General features: G+C 41.1%; 1 protein-coding gene across 1 annotated transcript in view; it reads right to left on the bottom strand.

Moving 5' to 3' along the window:
- The window catches only part of COG7 (component of oligomeric golgi complex 7), an 88229-nt gene that overhangs the window by 63815 nt on the left and 4416 nt on the right, over positions 1-19998 (bottom strand). The window contains exons 2-4 of the mRNA XM_040458770.1: positions 19017-19165; positions 18604-18720; positions 15039-15207 (exon numbers count right to left, since the gene is read on the bottom strand). Coding sequence (XP_040314704.1) covers positions 15039-15207; positions 18604-18720; positions 19017-19165 — 435 coding nt within the window. The remainder of the gene's footprint in view (positions 1-15038; positions 15208-18603; positions 18721-19016; positions 19166-19998) is intronic.

The raw sequence follows: 19998 nt of genomic DNA, 5'->3' as shown, positions 1-19998 counted from the left end.
ATGGAACCAATAAAGTCATTTGTGGGTCTGGACTTCCAATTTGTAGTTTAGCTCCATCTGCTGAGCTACACGGCTTTTCAGAAATCTGCTGCTGCTCTCATTCAAATAGAACCTTCACAAATTCCTGATTGGCCTCTCAGGAATTATTCCCTTTGGGCTACTGTGAGAGCCCTCAAGTCTTGAAGGGGGGATCCAAGAGAAAGGAATAATGTTCACCTAGTGCCTCCCCAGGAACCAGGACCCTAGGAATCGTAGGGTGCATGTATGGTACCCACTTTACTGAGAAGGAAACTGACCTCTCATTGCTAAGAGGCAACAGCCCAAAGATTTCAAAACTGGCCTGTCCATCTCCCAAGTCAACACTCCCACTCACTCGGCCACACTCATCAGCAGACTTACTATAAATTCTCTGAATATGGACTCTTTAGTCTGTTCAAGGCAAACTATGCTCTGTCCCCAGCTCTCTTGTCCAGCCTCATCTCTAACCATTTCCCAACATTCACTCCATTAAAATGGACTAGGGGGGCGCCTGGGTGGCACAGTCGGTTAAGCGTCCGACTTCAGCCAGGTCACGATCTCACGGTCCGTAAGTTCGAGCCCCGCGTCAGGCTCTGGGCTGATGGCTCAGAGCCTGGAGCCTGTTTCTGATTCTGTGTCTCCCTCTCTCTCTACCCCTCCCCCGTTCATGCTCTGTCTCTCTCTGTCCCAAAAATAAATAAAAACGTTGAAAAAAAAGTTTTTTAATTAAAAATAAAAAATAAAAAAAAAAATACAACGGAGTAGGATTCCCAGCTCTACACCACTCATGTGTATGTTGTTCTCTCTGCCGCAATTGTTTCTCCTCGCCTGTCAAAATCCTTCACCCAGGGGGAAAGGCTTATGCTACAGTGCTCACTGGGGGAAAAACAACATACAAAGTATATACTCAACGTATATACTTACCTTAAAAAATACAGGTACACACACACACACACACACACACACGGGGTAAAAAAACTGGAAGGAAATGAGGAGGGAGCATAAAACAAGCTGCCAGGCGGCAGACACCCTCCGCAAACACCCTCCCACCCGACCCCCAGTGGGGTATGTGTGATATTCCTTGGGCACTCCTGGCTGCCCAACAAAGGAAAGGGGAAAAACAAATGGTTAACTGATAGAGATCATAGTCCTGCAGGACCTAAGTCTCCAGCTATTCACAAGTAACTTAGTAAATCACAAGAAAAAGGCAATCTCATCAATAGCCTAATCTCCAGAAACCTATAAACTCCATTTCCTAGAGCCCCAACATCATCCCTCCATGGTGATGTGGGAAACAAAGGCAGAAGGAAATGGCAGATAGAACTCAATTTCCTTATAACCTGCAGCCTATTGAGAGATACTTCAGGCAGGCAGAGTAAAACTTTTCTCCAGGAACTCCCTATGTCTTAATGCTAATACTTTGCTAGAGGCAAAACAACCCTAGCTTGACAATAGCTAGGCCTCCACTACTCTGGGAGTCTTAAGATGTCTTCAAGAATTCTTTCTTGGTCGTCAGCTATGGACCACCCCATCATCACCCTAAAAACCTCATCAGAAAATACTAATAGTCATCTCTTGTGGTGAGTTCACTGGTAAATCATTTTGTTTTGTATTTGTGTATATCGGGGTGCCTGGGGGCTCAGTTGGTTAAGCGTCCAACTTCGGCTCAGGTCATGATCTCACAGTTTGTGAGTTCGAGCCCCGCGCCAGGCTCTGTGCTGACAGCTCAGAGCCTGGAGCGTGCTTCAGATTCTGTGTCTCCTTCTCTCTCTGCCTCTCCCCAACTTGTGCTCTGTCTCTGTCTCTCAAAAATAAATGTATGTAAAAAAAAATTTATATTTGTGTATATCTTTCCAATTTTCAGTAACCTGTATATGTATTACTTTTATAATCAGAGACGATTTTCTAAATAATTTTAATTTACCTAAATTTCAAAGTTCTGCACATATATTGGCTCTTTCAGAAAAGCTTCCTCGATGTTGTCATCTTTCCCTTCATCCCAGGAAAGGGCTAAGGCAATTTTCACATTCCATCCTGTAATGAAATCGTGTACTTGTTCTCTCAGCCTCACCCTTAACGAAGCTGCAAGGTCCTTGAAGACAGCAACCTTATCTTATTCATCTTTGCATTCCCTACTGCTCCTCACAGAATTAGTATTTTAAAATAATATTTAGAAGTGAGTTGCCCTTTCGAAATTCCTCCTTTGAATCACACCCGATAGGAACGGTAAAACAGCAAACAAACTCAAGCCCTAAATGTTCACATATTTGGTGGTTTGAGGAATAAGTAAATAATTGGGTAAATATCAGCATTCCACACATAGCGAGGGGCTCTAGGAGCCAAATGATGGTATTAATATCAAGTAGTTTCTTACATACTTTCCTGAGGGCAGAGGAAATGACTAAATGGAAGACTTGCTTCCAGGATGGCTGCTGAAAAACCAGGGAGGCAGCCTCAGGGCAGCCCCTCCACACACAGCAGCACCGCTGGCGCTCGTCTGCCCCCTTCTGGCCAAAACTCACACGCCACGGTCTCAAATTAAAAAAGAAGAAAAAATTTTTAACGGCACAAACAGGTATCCAACTTTTTATTTATTTTTTTATGTTTATTTATTTTTGAGAGAGAAAGAGAGAGAGAACAAGCATGTGTCAGGGAGGGAAGACAGAAAGACGGAGACACAATCCGAAGCAGGCTCCAGGCTTCTGAGCTGTCAGCACAGAGCCAGATACGGGTCTAGAACTCATCAGCTGTGACTCATGACCTGAGTCAAAGTCGGACACTTAATCGACTGAGCCCCCCAGGTGCCCCAGGCATCCAACCTTTTAAATCTGCTGAGAAGGAAAATCTGTGACAGCAACTATTGTGACGATAACCCAGCTGGACTTGGGAAATATGTCAGTGGAACTCACTTTGTTGGGCAGGAATCTAGGAGTTAGAAGATGGCCATTTGCCCTTAAAATGCTTATTATTTTCCTAAGATCCCTGAGATAAATGAATCTTCCTGCTACGTGTAAAACTGTGTTATAAAAAGTTGCTTCAATTTAACTGAATTCATTGGTTGGCTGTCGTAAAATAAACTAGGCATGTGAACTTGTCACTCGAAGCAGAGAGATGGAAAGGGGGAACATGCTGGAGATGTACTAATTTAGCAGATCTCCCTTTAAAAACGGTCAGGAAAAAAAACCACCTTCGCCTTCCATGAAAGATCACTGAGGAAAGAGCACACTGCCTTGGGGGGGCGGGGAAACATTCCCGATGCTCACCAAAATTCACTACCCAGAGAAAAACCCAACACCATTCCAGATGTGTTGAGGCCAGCAGAAAATGTGTATGTGGAACTTCAGGGAAAGTGTCAGATATTCAGTCACATTGGTCCAAGGTGAGTGGGGATGTGGGAGCACTCGGAATGCCAGCATGGAGCAGCTGAGCAATGGCGGGAAGAGGTGAAGACAGGGACCAAAGGGGGTTCTGCGCCAGGCTAGGGGAGGAGGCTTACTTCCACCTCAGCCCAGCAGTGGCTGAAAAGTGCCATTTCCCCCTTCTGAATCCATCCTGCCCACAAAGGACGGGTCTGGAATCAAGCCTGATTTAAATCTGTGAACAAAATCGGTCAAAACTAGCTTGCCTCACTACCAAAGCCCATAATCCTGACCCAGAGAGCATCATCCAAACTGGGGCACTATCCAACTCCAAGTCGGAAGGAAGGAAAGGAAAACCACTCCCATTCACGGAGCTTCCACCTTCCAAGTCCATTCCTACTTGTCAGAAGCATCCCACCTAACTAGATGTACACCCCACCACATACGTGAGCTCCGTGGGTCTGTGGCTGCAACAAACTCATGAGAAAACGTGAGGGACAAAGCTGCCAGGTGGTGACTTTCCAAACCCAACTCCAGCCCTAGGATTCTGGTAGTGAGAAAAAGACCCCAGAGAGAGAACTGACAAATGGGTAAGACACTAAATGAAAAGGCTGGAGAAGAGTACTGAATCCATTCTCTTTAGGAAACTGAAGAGCACAACACAGAATATAGCCTTTAAATCAAGGGCAAGAGGAAAGTTCTCAACAAAGTCCAGGTAAACAAGGAGGGGCTTCCAAGGAGATCCCACACACATTATTTTTCAGTAAAGAGCAAGCCTGGAAAACAGTAACCACATATAAATATGAATAAGCAGAAACAAAAACAAATTGAAAAACTCCACAATATGACCTATGTAAAAGTACCACAAGGAGGGGGAAAAAGAAAAGGAACAGAGCCTGCAGAAGGCATATCAAGTGAGCACTTCAAGAACAAGCAGAGAAAGGATAAAAAAGAAGTAGAGGACTGGGGTGCCTGGGTGGCTCAGTGGGTTAAACGTCCAACTTCAGCTCGAGTCATGATCTCACAGTCCTGAGTTCCAGTCCCACATCGGGCTCTGTGCTGACAGCTCAGAGCCTGGAGCCTGCTTCAGATTCTGTGTCTCCCTCTCTCTCTGCCCCTCCCCCACTTGTGCTCTGTCTCTATCAAAAATAAATAAAAAATATATATAAATATATATATATACATATATATGTATATATATATAAATGGAGAAAGACATGGATCGGCAAATAAAGAGAGCTCACACTTTGTTCCAGAAAAATATTTTTCCCAAACTGAAAAATAATCTAGTGAAGTAACTAAACTGTAAGGCAAAAGAGAATCGTGTAGGCCAGAAGTCAGCAAATTATGAGCCAGCAGGCCAAATCAGCACTTGGTTTCGTCATAAACGTTGATGGGAACACAGGTTTTGATTATCACACAGGCTTTCACACTACAACTACAGAGTTAAGTATCGATGAAAGAGACCAGATAACCCAGAGAACCCAAAATACTTACTACCTGGCCCTTTACAGAAAATGCTTGCTGACCCCTATTTTAACTATTCAAGGAAAAGAAACAAAAACAAAAAAGCAGGCCAGTCTGATACTTAATCAGCAAAATATAGTTAGCAAAAGATAAAAAAGCAAGGTTTCTTGAATTCTAAAGGAAAAAGTGTGATTCAAAAGCAGTTACTGTTATCTACATGTAAAAGCAATAGAAAGACATTCTTTACTCCATAAACACTGAGGATACACATATAATCCCCGTGCCCTTCCTGAGGGGGAAAAATTCTGATTGAAAATAGACTCCTGGTCATGAAGAGAAGCCTCCAAGAATTAACAAATGGGGAAGACATGGGCTGAAAAGTCTAAGTGAGGACTGAATCCATTTAAACAAGACCTTGAGCATAAACAACCATGGCAATTATTGGTTAGAAAACAGTTACATAGGGGGAGGAACCAAGATAGTGGAAGAGCATGTAAGTTCTTTGTGTGTCTCGTGTCCATGAAATACAGCCAGACCAACACTAAACCATCCTACACACCTAGAAAACTGATTGGAGGATTAACGCAACAATCTGCACAACCTGAACCACATAATTCAGCAGGTACAATGGATGGAGAAGAGAATTTGGGGAGCGAGAAGCCCCTGAGGGTAGGAAACAGCTTTTGCGGGCAGAGAGAGGATGGAGACTGGGGAGGCAGACAGAATATGAGAAAAGCACCCCTCCCCAAAAGCAGCTAGAGAGAAAGTGGAAAACTGGAAACAGCCACAGAGACTAAACTAAAAAGGGAGAAAGGAGAGAGGGTTTAAATTCCATTAAGACTGTAAACAAGGGGAGCTCAAAGGCTGCAACTCCCCATCTCAATACCTGGCAGTGCTCTGGTGGGAAAGGCGAATCCCCAGGAACAGAGTGGGGTCCGGGAGGTTCTCGGGCCAACAGGAAAAGCAGTTCCACTGCTGGAAGGACATTTGGTAGAGACTATTGAAGCCACCTGGTCTCAGCAGATCCCAGAAAACGGCCACATTCACTGGTGCTGGAACAAGGTCGTTAAGTGTGAAGTCTGGTGCCAGATGTGAGTTGTGATTTTCCATAATCCCTGAAATGCTGCTGCTACACTCCCTTGCAAACTTTTTCTGGGGCGGGTTGGCACCTGGCCGCAGTCTTGGGGCACCGGCAGCAGCAGGGTGTGGCAAGCGTTCCTGGGCGCAGCCGACTTTCAGCCATTGCTTATTTGGCCATTGCTCAGTGAGACCCTCCCACAGAGGGGCGGAGCGGGCCAAAGCCGTAGTCCTTCGGAAGTAAGGGGCCGGGGGAAACAGCCGCACCTGAGACAAAACTCGGGAGAGAGGTACTGCCTGGGTCTTGATCATGTTCAGTGAAGAGGCAGGGAGTGGAAGAAAGCTGAAGACAGAGGATGGGTGCACAGTTGCTGCTCCGAGAGAACAGTTACCATACTAGAGATTGGGTAGCTGGGTGATGCCATTTTCACCGCTCCCGCGCATGCGCATACACACCTACAAGCACTGCAACAATCCACTCCAGTAGGCTAGCAGCGCCACCTAGTGGAAAACGGAGCTGTTACACTGAACCCCACCCAACTGGGCGAACCTACTCTTCAAGAATACAAGTCTCACTGCCTACTTAGTTTATGGACTATAAAGCACTACATAGTCTGACTACTAGGGGAAAATGAAGTAATTTCAGTCCTATTTCAATGTGTTAGCAGGTCCATCTATTCAATTTTCTTTTTTTTTTTTTCCCTCTTTTACACTATTCTTTTTCTGGAATACAGAAAGAGGAAAATTTGATTTTTATTTTCAATTTTTATTAAAAATATTTTTATTTTTTTTACTATATTTTTTACTTTTGTGTAAATTTTTTCAAATTCTACCTTAGTTCCATCATTCTATTTTAGTCTACTTCAGTGTATTCAACTTTTCAAATTTTCAAACGATTTCCTTGTTTTCTTTTTTCTTTTTTGTTTCTTTTATTTTTCTTGAATGCAGAAAGTGAAAAACTTCATTTTTATTTTCAATTTCTATTAAAAATATTTTTAACTTTTTACTATATTTTTTGCTTTTATGTAAATTTTTTCAAATTCCATTTTACTTCCATCATTTTATTTTAGTCTACTACAGTGTATTCACTTTTTCAAATTTTCAAACGATTTTTTTTCTCTTTTTCATTTCTTTTTCTTGGATCAGAAAGATTAAAAACTTCATTTTTATTTTTAATTTTTATTAAAAATATTTCTCTTTAGTTTTCCTACTGTATTCTTTACTTTTGTGTACATTTTTTCAAATTCTATTTTACTCCCATCATCTCATTTCAGTCTACTTCAGTGTATTCATTTTTTCAAATTCTCAAATTATTTCCTTTCCCATCCCCCACTTTTTTCTCTAACCTGTCAAACCACTTGCAACACCCAGACCAAAACACACCTAGGATCTAACATCATTTATCAGATTTTGTGTGTGTGTGTGTGTGTGTGTGTGTGTGTTTAGTTTTTTTATTTTAATTTTTTTTAATTTTAATTTTTTCTACCTCTTTAATTTCTTTTCTCCCTTCAAAATGTCAAAACGAAGGAATTCACACCAAAGGAAAGAGCACGAAGAAACAACAGCCAGGGATTTAACCAACACAGATACAGGCAAGATGTCTGAACCAGAATTTAGAATCACGATAATAAGAATACTAGCTGGAGTTGAAAATAGACTAGAGTCCCTTTCTGCAGAGATAAAAGAAGTAAAAAATAGTCAGAATGAAATTAAAAATGCTATAACTGAGCTGCAATCACAGATGGATGCAGCAGCGGCAAGAATGGATGAGGCAGAACAGAAAATCAGCGATATAGAGGACAAACTTATAGAGAATAATGAAGCAGAAAAAAAGAGGGAGATTAAGGCAAAAGAGCACGATTTAAGAATTAGAAAAATCATGGGGTGCCTGGGTGGCTCAGTCGGTTGGGCGTTCAACTTCGGCCCAGGTCATGATCTCACGGTCCGTGAGTTCGAGCCCCGCGTCGGGCTCCGTGCTGACAGCTCAGAGCCTGGAGCCTGCTTTGGATTTTGTGTCTCCCTCTCTCTCTGCCCCTCCCCTGTACATGCTCTGTCTCTCTCTGTCTCAAAATAAATAAAAATGTTAAAAAATAATAATAATAAAAAAAAAAGAATTAGAGAAATCAGTGACTCATAAAAAAGGAACAAAATCAGAATCATAGGTGTCCCAGAAGAGGAGAGAGAAATAGGGGTAGAAGGGTTATGTGAGCAAATCATAGCAGAAAACTTTCCTAACCTGGGGAAAGACACAGACATCAAAATCCAGGAAGCACAGAGGACCCACATTAGATTCAACAAAAACTGACCATCAACAAGGCATATCATAGTCAAATTCACAAAATACTCAGGCAAGGAAAGAATCATGAAAGCAGCAAGGGAAAAAAAAGTCCTTAACCTACAAGGGAAGACAGATCAGGTTTGCAGCGGACCTATCCACAGAAACTTGGCAGGCCAGAAAGGAGTGGTGGGATATATTCAATGTGCTGAATCAGATAAATATGCAGCCAAGAATTCTTTATCCAGCAAGGCTATCATTCACATTCAAAAAAGGAGACATAAAAAGTTTCCCAGACAAACAAAAATTAAAGGAGTTTGTGACCACTAAACCAGCCCTGCAAGAAATTTTAAGGGAGACTCTCTGAGGGGAGAAAAGATGGAAAAAAAAAATATATATATATACATATATATATGTGTGTGTGTGTATATATATATATATATATATATTTTTTTTTTTTTAGTACCAAAAGCAACAAAGATTAGAAAGGACCAGAGAACACCACCAGAAACTCCAACTCTACAAGCATCATAATGGCAATAAATTCATATCTTTCAGTACTCACTTGAAACGTCAATGGACTCAATAATCCAATCAAAAGACATAGGGCAACAGAATGGATAAGAAAACAGGATCCATCTGTATGCTGTTTACAAGAGACCCACTTTAGACCTAAAGACCCCTTCGGATTGAAAATAAGGGGATGGAGAACCATCTATCATGCTAATGGTCAACAAAAGAAAGCGAATAGCCATAATTATATCAGACAATCTAGACTTTAAAATATTGTATCAAGAGATGAGGAAAGGCATTATATCATAATTAAGGGGTCTATCTACCAAGAAGACCTAACAATTGTGAGCACCCATATAAATCAATTAATCACAAACATAAAGAAACTCATCGATAGTAATATCATAATAGTAGGAGACTTCAACACCCCACTCACAGCAATGGAAAGATCATCTAATCAAAAAATCAACAAGGAAACACACTGGACCAGATGGACTTAACAGATATATTCAGAACATTTCATCCTGAAGCAGCAAAATATATATTCTTTTCCAATGCACATGGAACATTGTCCAGAATACACCATATACTGGGAAACAAATCAGCCCTAAGTAAGTACAAAAAGATCGAGATCATACCATGCATCTTTTCAGACCACAATGCTATGAAACTCGAAATCAACCACAAGAAAAAATTTGGAAAGGTAACAAATACTTGGAGACTGAAGAACATCCTACTAAAGAATGAATGGGCTAACTAAGCAGTTAAGGAGGAAATTAAAAAGTATATGGAAGCCAATGAAAATGATAACACCACCACCCAAAACCTCTGGGACGCAGCAAAGGCAGTCATAAGAGGAAAGTATATAGCATAAGAGGAAAGTATACCAGGCCTTCCTAAAGAAGGAAGAAAGATCTCAGATACACAACCTAACCTTAAGCCTTAAGGAGCTGGAAAAAAGAACAGCAAATAAAACCCCAAACCAGCAGAAGACAGGAAATAATAAAGATTAGAGCAGAAACTAATGCTATCAAAACCAAAAAAAACAAACAAAAAAAAACCAGTAGAACAGATAAACGAAACCAGAAGCTGGTTCTTTGAAAGAATTAACAAAATTGATAAACCACTAGCCAGCTGGATCCAAAAGAAAAAGGAAGGGACCCAAATAAATAAAATTAAGAATGAAAGAGGAGAGATCACAACCAACACAGCAGAAATAAAAACAATAATAAGAGATTATGAGCAATTATATGCCAATAAAATGGGCAATCTGGAAGAAATGGACAAATTCCTAGAAACATATACACTACCTAAACTGAAACAGGAGGAAATAGAAAATTTGAACAGATCCATAAAAAGTAAGGAAATTGAATTAGTAATAAAAAATCTGCCAAAAAAAAAAAAAAAAAGAGTCCATGGCCAGATCGCTTTCCAGGGGAATTCTACCAAACATTTAAGGAAGAGTTAACACCTATTCTCTTGAAGTTGTTCCAAAAAATAGAAACGGAAGGAAAACTTCCAAACTCTTTCTATCAAGCCAGCATTACCTTGATTCCAAAACCAGAGAGAGACCCCACTAAAATGGAGAACTACAGACCAGTTTCCCTGATGAACATGGATGCAAAAATCCTCAACAAGATATTAGCCAACTGGATCCAACAGTACATTAAAAAAAATTATTCACAAAAAAAAAAATTGAAAAAAAAGGGGCGCCTGGGTGGCGCAGTCGGTTGAGTGTCCGACTTCAGCCAGGTCACGATCTCGCGGTCCGTGGGTTCGAGCCCCGCGTCGGGCTCTGGGCTGATGGCTCAGAGCCTGGAGCCTGTTTCCGATTCTGTGTCTCCCTCTCTCTGCCCCTCCCCCGTTTATGCTCTGTCTCTCTCTGTCCCAAAAATAAATAAACGTTAAAAAAAAAAAAAAAATTATTCACCACGACCAGGTGGGATTTATACCTGGGATGCAGGGCTAGTTCAATATCCACAAAACAATTAACGTGATTCATCACATCAATAAAAGAAAGGACAAGAACCATATGATCCTCTCAACAAATGCAGAGAAAGCATTTGACAAAATACAGCATCCTTTCTTGATAAAAACCCTCAAGAAAGTAGGGGTAGAAGGATCATACCTTGAGATCATAAAAGCCATATATGAACGACCCAACGCTAATATCATCCTCAAATGGGGAAAAACTGAGAGCTTTCCCCCTAAGGTCAGGAACAAGACAGGGATGTCCACTCTCGCCACTGTTATTCAACGTAGTATTGGAAGTCTTAGTCTCTGCAATCAGACAACACAAAGAAATCGGCCAGGAGGAGGTCAAACTTTCACTCTTCGCAGATGACATGATACTCTATATGGAAAACTCAAAAGATTCCACCAAAAAACTGCTAGAATTGATTCATGAATTCAGCAAAGTTTCAGGATATAAAATCAACACACAGAAATCGGTTGCATTCCTATACACCAAGAATGAAGCGACAGAAAGAGAAATCAAGGAATCAATCCCATTTACAGTTGCACCAAAACCCATAAAATACCTAGGAAGAAATGTAACCAAAGAGGTGACAAATCTGTAACTGAAAACTGTAGAAAGCTTATGAAAGAAATTAAAGAAGACACAAAAAAAATGGAAAAAGATTCCATGCTCCTGGATAGGAAGAACAAATATTGTTAACATGTTGATACTACCCAAAGCAATCTACATATTCAATTCAATCCCTATCAAAATAACACCAGCATTCTTCACAGAGCTAGAACAAATAATCCTACAATTTGTATGGAACCAGAAAAGACCCCGAATAGCCAAAGCGATCTTGAAAAAGAAAACCAAAGCAGGAGGCATCACAATCCCGGACTTCAAGCTGTACTACACAGCTGTAATCATCAAGACAGTATGGTACTGGCACAAGAACAGACGCTCAGATCAATGGAACAGAATAGAGAACCCAGAAATGGACCCACAATCAGATGGCCAACTCATCTTTGACAAAGCAGGAAAGAATATCCAATGGAATAAAGACAGTGTCTTCAGTAAGTGGTGCTGGGAAAACTGGACAGCGACATGCAGAAGAATGAACCTGGACCACTTTCTTTCACCAGACACAAAAATAAACTCAACATGGATGAAAGACCTCAATGTAAGACAGGCAGCCATCAAAATCCTCGAGGAGAAAGCAGGCAAAAACCTGTTTGACCTTGGCCGCAGCAACTTCTTACTCAACATGTCTCCACAGGCAAGGGAAACAAAGGCCAGCCAAAATGAACTACTGGGACCTCATCAAAATAAAAAACTTCTGCACAGTGAAGGAAACCATCAGCAAAACTAAAAGGCAACTGACAGAATGGGAGAAGATATTTGCAAATGACATATCAGATAAAGGGTCAGTATCCAAAATCTATAAAAAACTTACCAAACTCAACACCCAAAAAAACAAATAATCCAGTGAAGAAATGGGCAAAAGACATGAATAGACACTTCTCCAAAGAAGACATCCAGATGGCCAAAAAATGCTCAACACCACTCATCATCAGGGAAATACAAATCAAAACCACAATGAGATACCACCCCACACCTGTCAGAATGGCTAACAGTAACAACTCAGGCAACAACAGATGTTGGCAAGGGTGTGGAGAAAGAGGATCTCTTTTGCATTGTTGGTGGGAATGCAAGGTGGTGTAGCCACTCTGGAAAACAGTATGGAGATTCCTCAAAAAACTAAAAAGAGAACTACCCTACGACCCAGCAATTGCACTACTGGGCATTTATCCACGGGATACAGGTGTGCTGTTTGAAAGGGACACATGCACCCCCATGTCTTTAGCAGCACTATCAACAAGAGCCAAAGTATGGAGAGAGCCCAAATGTCCATCGATGGATGAATGGATAAAGAAGATGTGGTATATATATGCAATGGAGTATTACTCGGCAATCCAAAAGAATAAAATCTTGCCATTTGCAACTACGTGGATGGAACTGGAGGGTATTATGCTAAGTGAAATTAGTCAGAGAAAGACAAAAATCCTATGACTTGACTCATATGAGGACTTTAAGAGACAAAACAGATGAACGTAAGGAAAGGGAAACAAAAATAATCTAAAAACAGGGAGGGAGACAAAACAGAAGAGACTCATAAATATGGAGAACAAACTGAGGGTTACGGGAGGGATTGTGGGAGGAGGGGATGGGCTAAATGGGTAAGGGACACTAAGGAATCTACTCCCGAAATCACTGTTGCACTATATGCTAACTAATTTGGATATAAATTTTAAAAAATAAAAAATAAAACAAGTTAATAAAAAAAATAAATCTAAAAACAAATACAATTTAACAACAACAAAAAAGAAAACAGTTACATAAAAATAAAATATTACAAAATATGAAAATTGTCTAACAGTTAAAAGTTTAGAGAGAGAAGCCCTATGATAAAAAATTAATAATTAATAATTTGATAGTATGCCATAATTAAAATTCTAGACTATGCAATCTTCTAGATTGAGCGGGGAAGTGGGGTAGGTGGGAAGCAGGAGGAATCAAAGTTCACTAACTGGGGGAGTCAGATATTGTTTCATTACGAGGCCAATAAATTGAGAAAGAAGCTTAGTTTAGTATCTGAAATAATAAATCACTAGAAAAACGAAAATCAAGTTATATATCTTTCAAATCATCTGTGAAAGAAAAAAAACACAAAGAAAACAGAACCAGTAAACAAAAAATGTAGAGACACACAAGACTGAAAATTTCTGGGGGCGCCTGGGTGGCGCAGTCGGTTAAGCGTCCAACTTCAGCCAGGTCACGATCTCGTGGTCTGTGAGTTCGAGCCCCGCATCAGGCTCTGGGCTGATGGCTCAGAGCCTGGAGCCTGTTTCCGATTCTGAGTCTCCCTCTCTCTCTGCCCCTCTCCCGTTCATGCTCTGTCTCTCTCTGTCCCAAAAATAAAAATAAAACGTTGAAAAAAAAAAACTAAAAAAAAAAAAGACTGAAAATTTCTGTTAAAACAAAAACTTAAACGGTATAAAGTCACTTATTAAAAAATACAAGGATTAGGAGTGCCTGGCTGGGTCAGTCAGCATGTGACTCTTGATCTCAGGGTTGTGAGTTCAAGCCCCATGTTGGGCAAGGAGCCAGAAAAGAAAAGAAAAGAAAAGAAAGAAAAAAAGAGAGAGAGAGAAAGAAAGAAAGGGAGAGAGAAAGAAAGACCGACAGAAAGAAAGAAAGAAAGAAAGAAAGAAAGAAAGAAAGAAAGAAGGAAAGAAAGAAAGGAAGAAAGAAAAAAAAGGAAGGAAGAAAAAGAGGGAGGGAGGAAGGAAGGAAGGACGAACTAGATCAAAAAACAAAATTCAACCATATGCCATCTCCAATAGCCAGTCTAAAATAAAACATCACAGAAAGCTTGAAGGCTAAAAAAAAAAAGGGGGTAAAGCCATACTAAAGCAAATACAAACAAAAAATAAGGCAGAAGTTGTAATATTCATACCCAAGTTGAACGGCAGGCAGAAAGCATTCAATGGAGCCATGGCAGTATTTGATAAAAATGTTCCTTAAAACCTAACAGAGTAATAAGGAAGAATAAAAGCTTACAAATCATTTTTATGAAGCCGACACAACCAGGATACTAAAGCCTGACAAAGATATTTACTAAGGGGATTTCTATGAAAAATTCTAAAGTATCAGTAAAATATCCAGTAGTACATTACCATGCACATGCATACACACACATACACACACACACACAGATACCCCATAAACATGTGGGGCTTGTTCTTGAGTTGCAAGAATGATACAATATTAGGAATGCTATTAATAGATCTCCCATATTAGTAAATCAGAGGAAATAAAAATAATACTTGATAAGGGCCAAAACTCACCAAACGGTACACTTAAGATTTGCGCATTTCTCTAAATGTAAATTTTACCTCAAAAAAAGAGAATCACACACCAATACTGAACTCCAGTTATCGATACGAATGCGGAAGCGTTTAAGAATGAAATGCTGGTATCTATCAGTTACTTTGACATTCATCCAAAACAGAACATGGATGGAGAGGGAGATGGATGGGTGGATAGGTAAGTGACAAAGCAAATCTGGTAAAACACCAGGCTGGGATCTAGACGGTGTGTCTGTCGTACACTTATTTCAGCTTTTCTGTATGTTCGAAAATGCTCATCGTATAAAATACTGAAAAAAGGCGACCACCCCAGAAAGTTACAAGTTAACTTCCGATCTACATAATTTAATCCACATTAAGACATTCAAGAGGTTGAAGACTCAGAAAGCCTTACCTTTGTAAAGAGGTGCACACAAAGATGAGAAAGGGCTAGCACTCACCTATAGACTGAGAGGTGAATACCGCTACAATCTGCGGGGAGGCCAGGGCCTCCAGCCTGTTCTTCAGAGCCTCCAAGTGCACACACTTTTCTGAGTAGTCTGGAGTATCCACAAGCATCATTAAACTGTTCTGCAGACCTGTCAGCTTGGCAGAAATCACAGCTATGTCCTATAAAAAGACCACAATTAGGGGTATTTACTTTAAAAGACCCAGGTACTTCAATTAAGAATGGACAAAATATAGAGTGCCTGCCTGGTGCAGTTGGTACAGCATGTGACTCCTGACCTCAGGGTTGTGAGTTCAAGCCCCGTGTTGGTTGTGGAGTCTACTTTAAAAAAAAAAAAAAAAAAAAAAAAAGAACGGACAAAATACATGAAAAGACAATTCATAAAATTAAAACAAGAGTTTTCCTCCTAACAAAGTGGAAAAACCCTGGAAAAATTATAATAGCTATTGTTAGTGAGGGTGTGAAGAAAAAAGTCTACCTGGTACCATAAATTTACACTGTCTTTCTAGAAACAATTTAGCAATATGCATCAAGAGCCTTGAATACTATTCATATCTTTAAAAATTTTTTTAATGTTTATTTTTGAGGAAGAGAGAGAGACAGAGTGTGAGTGAGGGAGGGGCAGAGAGAGAGGGAGACACAGAATCTGAAGAAGGCTCCAGGCTCTGAGCTGTCAGCACAGAGCTTGACATGGGGCTCGAGCTCATGGACCACGAGATCATGACCTGAGCATGATCACGAGATCATGACCGACTGAGCCACCCAGGTGCCCCGAAAACTATTCATATCTTTTGATCTGGTATTTCCTTTTCTAAAAATATGTCCTAAAGAAACAATTAGAAGGGGGTGCCTGGCTGGCTCTGTTGGTATAGTATGATCTCAGGGTTGTGCGTTCGAGCCCCACGTGGGGTATAGAAATTACTTAAAAATAAAAACTTAAAAAAAGAAACAATCAGAGGGACACAGAGATATTCATGCATTTTAATTAATTAATGTGATTCTAGTGTTGTAATAACAAAAACCTAGAAGCAACCTAAATCCTCCCTGATAACAAAATATAAAGGCTGAGTCCCTCATAATGGAATGTGGAATACTGTGCAGCCATTAAAGATCATGTTTTTGAAAAGTATTAATTACATAGCAAAATATGATTTATATGATTATAAAATATATATTATAAAATATGATTTTATATTTATTTATAGCAAAATAAGATTAAAAAGAATATAGACACTAAAATATATGTAAATGTCTATATACCTGAAATATATGCATACATATAAAATACACAGGTGCAAAGATGTAAAAATACATAGAAAAATACCTACTAGACATAAAAAGCATATTACTAGGACATAGGAATAAGGCTCATTTTGTTCTCTGCCTTGTATTTTTCTGAATTTTCCAAATCTTCCAGACACACACAAATTATGTTTATAATTTGGGGCGCCTGGGTTGCTCAGTCAGTTAAACATCTGATTCTTGATTTCAGCTCAGGTCATGATCTCACGGTTCATGAGTTCAAGCCCCAAGGAAGGCTTGGTGCTGATAGCACACAGCCTGCTTGGAATTCTCTCTCTCCCTCTCTCTCTGCCCCTTCCCCGCTTCCGTGAGCACTCTCTCTCTCTCTCAAAGATAAATAGACATTAAAAAAAATTATATTTAGGGGCATCTGGGTGGCTCAGTTGGTTAAGCATCTGACTTCAGCTCAGGTCATGATTTCATGGTTCGTGGGTTCGAGCCCCACGTTGGGCTCTGTTGCTGACAGCTCAGAGCCTGGAGCCTGCTTTGGATTCTGTGTCTCCCTCTCTCTCTCTCTACCCCTCCCCAGTTCGTGCTCTGGCTCTCTCTGTCTCTCAAAAATAAATAAACATTAAAAGAAACCTATGTTTATAATTAGAAAAGCTATTTTTTAAAAGAATTAAGAATGCAGTAATTGTTTCATTTCAGCATCCGAAAGGTGTCTACGATGTGTCAGACACCGTATTGAAACACAAAGATCACAGGGCAGCCCTTGGGTTCACATACAGAAAGATCAGGATACAAATTAAGGACTATGGTTCAAGAGGCACAGGGAGGGAGCGACTGAGTTTGCCAATGAGAGGGTGGGAGCCAGCAGTGACAGATGGATGTTGAAATGGTGTAGGAGAAAAACAATGGGAAGCTTGATCAGAGTGGTGGCAGAGGGATCTAAGGAATAGACAACTTCAGAGAAAGACGGGAGACATGGGGAGAGGGAACAGTTAAGGACTGCCAAGGTTTCCAGTCTCAATACTTGCATGGGAAGTGCCGCCATTAACCAAGAGAGGGAGGCCAAAGGGAAGAGCAAATGGGCAGTGGTTCTAGACAGAAGTAATGAATTTAGTTTGCAGTGTCCAGGGGGATGCCAGGTGGATACAGGCGATCTTGTGGGCAATTAGTTCTGAATATCAGGATAGCTGGGAGGGGAGAAAGCAGCTTTCTAACTTTTAGCTAGTTAATATTAGTAGTGTACAGATTGCAATCAGAGACTGTACTTAGGTCTATTCTCTGTCACATCCATGCCAGAAGTCAAGTAAGATTTGCAACTCACATCTATGAAGCCTAAATCAATTACCTTGTCATGAGCCCAGAGGAGCTCTATTGTACTTAAAAATAAACATAACTGGGGTGCCTGGCGGCTCAGTTGGTTGAGCATCTGATTTCGGCTCAGGTTGTGATCTCAAGGTTCCTGAATTTGAGCCTCACATCAGGCTCTCTGCTGTCAGAAGAGACCCTCTGCCCCCTCTCTCTGCCCCTCCCCCACTCTCTCTATGTTAAAGATAAACATAACTGATATGGAATAATAGATCTCTCAGTACAAAAACAAAGTGCCCAGCAGCGTTCACAATGTGCTACCATTTATGGCAACCAAAGGGCAGGGATCACATATAAGTGTGTGTGTGTCAGGAAGGACAGGTATAAAGGTGGTACGAGAGTTTGTACGGAGAAGGGAAATGAGGGCACTGGGAGGTGTCAGGGTTACAAGGAAAACGTTTTCGGCTGTTTATTCCTGTCTACGAATTTTTTCCCCACGGCACTAAGCGCTTTTTTAAAAACTTGTGAGAGTTCTGAAAACCAGCAAAAGGGATGATAAAGAATTCATTTTGCTTAACAACTGAAAAGGAGTTTTTCACAAGACATCATCTGACCTCCTCCTTATAACCAGGCATCAAAAGCATTCCTACTCGCTACCGTTGGCGGCCCAGGAGGTGTTAAGTACCTTGCCAGGATCCCATGATGGGTAAGGTCCCTCTGCCCGTGCTCCACACTCTCCTAATCCATTTCCTCTGCCTTTTTTACTGAGGCTTCTCCTAAACTCTGTGACTAGAAGCCTTCAGTCAATCAGGAGATACAAACTCAAGATGGTGGAAAGACCCAGAGCAATTTCAGATCTTCCCACCCTCTACCTGCACACTTCCTGTGCTGCTTTTTACTACCCCTTACGGTTTCGAGTAAATGACTTTCTCATCGGTTTCTCCAAACCTCACGTTCCTGTCCGAACAGAACGCACAACATCCCCTAAACAAAAAACCTACTTGAGTCTTAAACGTCTCCTCAATATCAGCACTCAATGTGCTCCACTTGTCTGCTTCTTGAAGAGATTCTGCGGCAAGATGCATTCTAGACTTCACCTGGTCGATTTCTACCAACACCTAAAAGAGAAACGAGGGATCAAACACTAAGGAAATGGCAGTTCCTTTTTCTCTACCTTGCTCCAGTGACTTGAAACATAAGCACCGTGAGGTGCCCCTGTCTTCAGGGAGCTTCTGTGCCCCTTATGACACCAATCATGTGGCTACATTGTTCAGCAGGTGGTGAAGACAGACGTGCAAGCTGAAAGAACCAAGCCAAAGAGGAGTGTTGAGTGGCTGGCAGACTTTGGAGTTCAGGTTGGGAGGGAAGGTCTTCCAAAACCAAGAATCAACATTTAGGACAGGAGCCAAAATACCTGCATCGATTGGGATGTATCCTGTTCAAATTTTTTAATGTCCTCCTTGACAAGAATCATCTGCTCTTTCAGGAAAGACGCCTCCTGTTTAAGGGCTTCCACATCGCGGAGCACTTTGGGCATGTTCTGAAGAGCCTGGTGACTTGTTTCTGCAGCAAGAAGCCAAGAATGAAAGGCGAAAATCGGAGCAGTCACAACCTGAATAAATCAGGAGACAGGAAGGGACTCTTCCCCAAAGCACTACCAACTACACAGTTTTCTGAGCCTGCGGGAAATGCGGGGTGGAGAGGAGGTGGGCCGGGAGGTGGCCTCTGCCAGGGCCATGTCCTCCCCAGTCTGACGGGTGAGGGTCACGTGATTTGACAAGGAAGGAACCATCAGCCCGACCCAACACCAACTGTTTTCCACCACTGAGTGAAAGTGCAACTCCCTCTGTGAGGAGACAGAATTAAAGAATCTGACACTGGGTAGATGCCAGCTACGTGCAGGTGGTTTACCAACGTTCTATCACTTAATGTCCACAGTAATCATTAGTAGTCGCCTCTTAGAAATAAGAAAACTGAGGCTTAGGAAGGCTGAGTAACTTGCTTAAGATTGCACAGAGCTGAAACCAAGCCTTACATGTGTCTGGCCCATTTGCATTCCATGGTCTTTTCAAAACAGAGTCCACAGACTCTCAGCATCAACTGGACTGCAGTTAAATACAGGTCCCTAGGCACCTGCCAGAGTTTCTTATTTAACAGGTCTGGTAGGAGATCAAGTGATATTAAGTAAGCTGCATGTTTTGAGGTGCCTGGGTGGCCCAGTCAGTTGAGCAGCCAACTCTTGATTTCAGCTCAGGTCATGATCCCAGAGTCATGGGATCAAGCCCCGCGTCGTATTTGGGATTCTCTCTCTCTCTCTCGGCTCTGCCCTTCTCCCCTGCTTGCTCTCTCGAAAGAAAGAAAGAAAGAAAGAAAGAAAGAAAGAAAGAAAGAAAGAA

Source organism: Herpailurus yagouaroundi, unplaced genomic scaffold, assembly GCF_014898765.1.
Source record: "Herpailurus yagouaroundi ecotype Mexico unplaced genomic scaffold, PumYag 222, whole genome shotgun sequence".
Taxonomy (NCBI): Eukaryota; Metazoa; Chordata; class Mammalia; order Carnivora; family Felidae; genus Herpailurus; species Herpailurus yagouaroundi.
This window is presented reverse-complemented; position numbering and strand designations above follow the sequence as displayed.